The sequence below is a fragment of the Orycteropus afer genome, unplaced genomic scaffold (assembly GCF_000298275.1).
Source record: "Orycteropus afer afer isolate SDZICR_OR568_19922 unplaced genomic scaffold, OryAfe1.0 scaffold00131, whole genome shotgun sequence".
Lineage (NCBI taxonomy): Eukaryota > Metazoa > Chordata > Mammalia > Tubulidentata > Orycteropodidae > Orycteropus > Orycteropus afer.
In genome coordinates this window covers 3,012,598-3,019,670 of record NW_006921718.1, presented here as the reverse complement: position 1 = coordinate 3,019,670, position 7,073 = coordinate 3,012,598, and the positions used below count along the sequence as shown (strand labels likewise).

General features: G+C 40.0%; 1 protein-coding gene across 1 annotated transcript in view; it reads right to left on the bottom strand.

Moving 5' to 3' along the window:
• Positions 1-358: 358 nt before the first annotated feature.
• CDKL4 (cyclin dependent kinase like 4) overlaps positions 359-7,073 on the bottom strand; it is a 60,860-nt gene continuing 54,145 nt past the window's right edge. The window contains exons 8-9 of the mRNA XM_007945048.1: positions 2,951-3,085; positions 359-460 (exon numbers count right to left, since the gene is read on the bottom strand). Of these exons, the coding sequence (XP_007943239.1) occupies positions 359-460; positions 2,951-3,085 (237 nt within the window). The remainder of the gene's footprint in view (positions 461-2,950; positions 3,086-7,073) is intronic.

The window sequence follows — 7,073 nt, the reverse complement described above, 5'->3', positions numbered from 1 at the left end:
CAGACATTAAGTGGTAAGCTGAAGCAAGATGATATATGTAAACCTTTGCAATAAATCAAAAGATAAGCCCACAAATTCTCAACTAAAATTGCCTTAGGAGGGCCTGATGAAATTGAAAATGTCTCCTCCATATGTGTAGCTTCAGACTTTATAACGTTTAAAGAAAATGTTCTAAAAGAAAAAGTTGGCATGTAAAAAGCACAGGGGAAGGAATCAGCAATGATCAGAGCAAAAACAATTCTAGAAGGCATCTTAATTTTCATATGGCTCATTTGCATTTAAAACACTGAGAATTCCTATCACACTTGTACAAAAATGTGTACATATTAAATTACTTTCCACTTGAAAGAACATTTTCCTAAATGTTTGGAAGATGATCAAATTTTAACTGGAGGACTTGTTTTCTTCCATCAGGTGTGGGGGAGATGTGGCTTCCTGGTATGAGAGGCAACAGTTGATTCTAATAGTAGAACAAGACAAAAATAAGAAAGTAAATAGAAAACAATTCTCATTTGTACAGTTTGATTTAAAAGTGTTAAAATAAAAAGGATACATATGGTACAAAGATGTCAAAAGACATCAATTTTTAAATTAAGCAGTTTATGCTTCCAAAAATTGTGATCTTCTGATACATGCATATTAGCTTCCATTACTTATCCTAGGATTCTCATGCATGTACTATGATTTACTTCAATACACTCATTTCCAAATTACTAATCAGTTTTAAAAAGATAAATACCTGCCAACTAATAAAGAATAATTCCATGAGTCTAAACACTATCCATCTCAAATTTCTAATAACAGCTAAGATACTGACAGAACAGCAAAGATTAAAAAACCCCATACCTATCAACTTCAAACAATATTTAGTCTTAAGAAAATTATTAGTCATCCACCCAGAGATCTAGAAGCTGGGCTCTAGGTAGAAGTTCAAACTCACAAAATGAAAATTACACTGAATATAAAGACTTTTCCTGCAATTATCTGGTTTATTTTCTGAAAAGGTAGAATGTCTAGGAATGAGGTGCTTCAGAAAGAAACCAGAACCTGAAAACCATCCCTGTCTTTCTCTTGGTCTTGCTCTCTGGGAACTTCACCTGAAGGAGGGAGACAGTTAGGTATGGTTTCACGGGTAAGTGCTATAGCGGGGTCTATTGTATAAGGTAGACGGGATGCATCTTATTGAGTACAGACAACCTGACATAATCTTTGTAAACTAGATTACCTATGTGCATGCTACTCTTTGGGCTTCTTTCTTTCCGCTGTCCCTGGGTCTTTTGATAGGTCTTGTGTTGAGTTATTGATCCGCATCAGCTGGGCTTCAGGATATTAAGGAAAGAGTCCCCTTGGTCTGTATTGATTGGGGTGTTAAGGAGAGAGCAGCACCCCCTCACCCCCAAGGCTAGTGTGCTGAGAGATTCCCAAGTGGAGAATCAATCAATTATGGTGCAGCAGCGCCACTGTCCACTCTCCTTGTGCAGATTCACCCTCCATGGCCAAAGCATCTCCAGGGAAGTCTGCCTTTCAAGGCCAAAGTGGGGAATCTCTTGGGATGTTTTTTAAGGGATGAATGTTTTACACACAATTCATACTGTATTTAAAATTGCTGTGCCAGACTTACTGGAACAAACCTAAATCTTTCATTATTCAAGAAAGCTGTATTGGGTTTGACTTGCAAACACTTAATGTGACTTTTACAGTAAAAGGCAAAATGGCCTATGCAATAAGGATTAGGATAGCCATTGATTTTGGATACATGGAGATAATCTTCACATTTCATCTTATTGATTTGATCGTTTCCCTCCAACAAACTTCTATATCAACTATTAACAGGATTTTTTTTAAAAGACTCTTTTCTTGCTTTTGTAGACATGCCAAGAAGAAGAAAAATGACCAAATATAGATCAAAGGTAGAAGATTAAGGAAACATTAAATGTAATGACTGTCGGTTTCTGATAAATTGACAATTACCTTCCTGGTTTATTAATAAGCAATGTTCATCCATTTGTTTATTCATTTGAATAATATTTATTGAGTACCTTCTATGTGTCAGATATTGTTTTACGTGCTGGAGATACATGGCGAGAAAAACCTCAACAAATCTGCTTTCATGGAGTTATGTTTTAACTTCAAAGTTTCGTGAAACCAAGTGAAGGATAAAAACCAAAACACCCATTGCTATGGAATCAATTCCAACTCATAGCTACCCTAGGACAGAGTAGGGCTCCCCATAGGGTTTCTAATGCTGTAAATCTTTATAGAAGCAGACTGCTTCATCTTTCTTCCAAGGAGTGACTGGTGGATTCAAACTGCAGACCTTTTGGTTAGCAGCTGAATGAGCAATGACTACACCAGTACAGATCCTAGAGTGAAGCACAGTCGCCTAATAAACTGCAGAATCAATGCTTGTCATCTCTTCACAGTACTATTCTGCAGTATTGGCTCACTTTAGGATAGGATTGGTTTCAGATGTCTGAGTTTCATCCCTTTATATCCTAGGAAAGGCAGACTTAGGTGTCAGCCATTTGGTGAGAAGATGGAAGAGTCACGTTTCCTTTATTACATATCTGGAGGCTATATAAAGATAGCCGGATTCCACTGGAAGGCTGGGAAGATTCAGTCCTGTTGTCATCAGGGTTTTATTGTATAAAGTTGTGCTTTCGGTACACAATCTGGCAGATGGTATGTCCAATGCAGTGTAATGAAAGAGTGGTGCAATAATTTGTTTCAAGTGCATTAGGAATAAGATTTTGCAACAATCTGGATATTTGGATAATTCTTTAGTTTTATTACACCGAATACCAATACTTAGTAAGAGAAACAAAAACATCTAAAGCAATACAATGAAAAGGTCTTGGTGTCCACCTCATCTCCCTTTGAAAGGGAGATGGGAAAAAGGAGGGGAAAAAAAGAATCATTTTATGGTACTTTAACTTTCGAAGAGAAGTACCTGCTGACGTCTTCTGTTTCTTCCCTCATTACGGGCTTTTCTTTTTATATGGTCCTCTCTAAAAGAGTCAAAGTAAGGGCTCTCCAGGAGTTGGGCACAGGTTAATCTGTCATCTGGATTCATCTTCAGACACCCCTTTGGAAAAATAGAAAAACAAAGGAGATATTAAGAGAGAGGCCTATTATGTTACTTTGTCTAAAAATCTCTGAAGGATAATTCAGTAGAGCAAATATGAGTTTAGAAAATATTCATATTTGTATTATTAAGTACTAGGAACTCATTAGGTGCTCTGGTGGTGTAGTAGTTAAGGCATTTGGCTGCTAACCAAAAGGCTGGTGGTTTGAATCCACCTGCCACTCTGTGGAAGAAAGATGAGGCAGTCTGTTTCTGTGAAGATTTATAGCCTCCGAAACCCAATGGGGGTTGCTATGAGTTGGAACCAACTCAAAGGCAGTGAGCTTGGTTTTGGTTTGGAGAAACTTGTAAATAGCTAGGATTGCTCTTCTTTTGCCACTTCAGTCTTTACAGAATAGAACTGATTAACATTTCACGCCTCTGGAAGTGGTGGACGTATAGATCATGCATTTATATCAATGACATCTCTTCATTGCTTGTCAAAGCAAACTCTTTGTAGTCATTTTCAAAGTGTAGTCCCCAAATTACTAGCATCAGGATAACCAAGAACTTGCTAGAAAAGGAAGTTCATGTGTCCTACCTAAAACCTACTGAAACAGAAACCTGGGTGGGGCCTTGCAGTCTGTGTTTAGCAAGCCCTCCAAGGGATTAAGGTGCATGTTCAAATTTGAGAAATGACTGGAGATGGCAAAGAGATGTAGTGTAAGCCTCAGTAATGAGAAAGAATCTAAAATGGGGATAATTGGAATATGTATTCATAAAAGAAGAACTAGCAGCAAAAAGGAAAGCACAGCATTATGGTCCTTTTTATTAGAGGCCATTACAAGCCTCTAATTCTGCCCCTGAAAGTTGGAAGGACTATGGCAGCAGAGGCATCAGATATAGTACTGACAAGAGACATTTTCTCTGTGAAGCCCTGATACTCTTTGGCCAGTCCTCAGTGGAACTGTTATAATAACCTATAAGCTCTAATTCCATATCTGTAAATCCAATGGTATTTTTGAGTTCTCATCTAAAGAGCACAGGCAACACAGCAAGGTACAAATGAGACCCCTTCCTAAGTGTGCCTTTAAGTCAAATTTGTAGGTAAGTCAGAACAGGTGTGTACAGTTTTTATTTAGGCTTACTTTAGTGCAGGAAAAGGAACTCTGGTGGTACAGTGGTGTGGTAGTTCAAAAGTTGTGTGCCAACTTGGCTGGGCCATGATTTTGAGTGGCTTGACAGGAGGATGTAGTTATTCCTCATGATGAGATTGTATGTGGTCTAATCACCTCTGTGGTAGTTAAAGTTATATGTCAGCTTGGCTTGGCCTGGTTGAGTGGCTGGGCAGCTGGTGGTAGTTATTCCCCATGATGAGACTGGCAATCAACTCCATGGTAGACTCTGCCTCAAGCAGCTGAGTAGCTGCTTTAGGGATGTGGTTTGTTTCCTGTATACAAGGAGAAGCTCTGGGAATAGTCTATAGCTTTTTGGCATGCTTGGACCCTGCATATAGCCAAGTTGTCATTCAGCAGCCTGACGTGTTTTGCCGATCTTGGGACTTTTAATAGACTTGAATCAGTGGCCTGCTGTGTGGTTTGTTAGTTTTGGGACTGTGCCTTTTTACTTGTCGACCTTGGGTTTGTCAGCCTCAGCAACCAGCAGTTTCCTGAGTGAAGAGAAGCCTCCAGTTTCTGTGGGCTTGGAGCAAGATGCAGAGCTAAAGCCCAAGATTGAGGGCTTTACCCAGTTCCTAGAGCCTGGCACTCTGAAGTCCGATTTCTAGCCTCCAAACCTTTAAGAGAATAAACTCTTGTTTGTTAAAACCATCCCATTTGTGGTATTTTCTGTTAGAGCAGCACAGAGGTAACCAAAACAACCTCCATGGGGAATGTGCTAGGGCAGCTATTCAGTTGAAGGGGAGTTGCCTCTGGGGGTGTGGCCTGCTTCCAATATATATGAAAAAACTTTTGGAAAGTTTTATAGCTTTTTGCTCAGTTTGGATCCTGTATTTGGCCCATGATCATCTTCAGTTCCTGGACTTAAACCAGGGACCTGCCATGTTGCATGTTGATCTTGGGATTGTTGCCTCCGCAGTCCATGAGCCAACAATCAGCTGTTTTGCCTGCCAATCTCAGATTTATCAGGCTCAGCAGCCAGCAGCTTCATGAGTCAAAAGACATCTCCAGCTTGCTCCAGTAGGCCTACAAGGCAGAGCTGAAGCCCGAGGTTGAGGGACATCCACCCAGAATCCAGAAAGAGAATGTCTTCCCTTACAGCTGGCACTCTGAACTCAGACTTCTAGCCTCCTAAACTGCAAGAGAATGATGCCATCTGCTTGTGGTATTTTCGGTTATAGCAGTGCTAGAAAACTAAGACAAGCAGTTAAGGCATCAGCTGCTAACCAAAAAGTTGGTCATTCAAATCCACCAATTGTTCTGTAGGGGAAAGATGAGGCAATCTGCTTCCATAATTATTACAGCCTTGGACACCCAATGGGGCAGTTCTACTCTGTCCTTCAGGGTCACTACAGTTGGAATCAACTTGCTGGTAGTGGTTTTTTTGTTTTGTTTTCAAAGCCTTTTCCAGGATTTCAAAGCTGCTCATACAACAAATGAAGAATTTTTTGCTAGTAGGGGTCTGTTCAGTTGTTTCAAAGTGAGAGCAAATTTATATAACATTAAAGGGCAAGTACAAGTTGTCTTTCAGTCAGACATCTGTAACCTGGGGACTTACTGTATTAGATACAACTGACCACATCCTCCTTCTTCAAACTCTCTCTTGGCTTTCTGATAATTCATTTTCCTTCTTCTTACCTCCTGGGCCACTCTTTTTCAAACCAGCCTTTGCCAGTTTACCTCTTTCTCCACACCAGTTTTGTGGAATCCTCAAGGCTCCATCCTAGGTCTCCTTTCTTCTCATCTGTTCTTGATTTCTAACCAATATCATTGATGCCCATGACTTCAATGATCAAGGTTTCCCAGAGACTTCCACATGTATATTTCTAGTCCAGACCTCTCATCTGAACTCTAGACCCACATACACAACTGTCTGCTTGACATCTCTGCTTAGTTTTAAGGACACTTCATCCTCAACCCCTTCCCCTACTTCACTTCCCACACCTCAATCATAACCAAGTCCTATCAGTTTTAGTGCCACATATATCTCAAAATTTATTCACTTTCTTGAATGGGCTTTCAATCTACTGAAATATAGTCCGTTACTCAATGCCACTGGTTTTTATCTTAAAGAACATTTTTAGATCCTAAGAAGATGCTGCTAATGCTGAGCTGTTTCAATGTTGCTTCCTGATAGGTGTGCTCCTGATCTGGAAGATGTCTAGAAGGTGAGGAGTGAGAAATTGTAACTGCAAAGCTGAGGTCAGGATCCTTTTCTTGAAACTTCATATTTCACAGAATGATCTGGAATACAAGCTCTACTAGTCTACAATAATTTTCTTGATGATCCCATCAAACAGATATGAAAGGATGGTTGTAACTATAGGAGCAAGTGAGAAATAATAAAGACTGTGACCATTATCTCACTTTAAGTCTAATAAAGGGAACCCAACAGATCTATATTGTCACTATATGCCATCACTGTCTTTGGTACAGTCATCAGCCAACACTTCACTCACCTGAGAAGCTCCCTGCATAGATTATGGCTCAGTGCTATGGGATAACCATATGTTGTAGCTGGTATGTTATTAAAGGCGACTCAATCACAATTAATGAAAGAGAGCCTTCTTTCATCTAACATAGGGCAGGAGTCTAGGTAACAGAGTGTGATCTATGGAACAGTACAATCTTTCACCCAATGTTCTGGTTACCTAATGCCACTCTGACAAGAATATACCATAAATGGGATGGCTTTAACAAACGGGATGGCTTTAACAAACGGGAGTTTATTCTCTTACAATTTGGAGGCTTTAAGTCCAAGTTCAAAGTGCCAGGCTCTAGGGGCTGGGTGAAAGCCCCTCAACCTTGGGGTCCAGCTCTGCCTCCTGCTC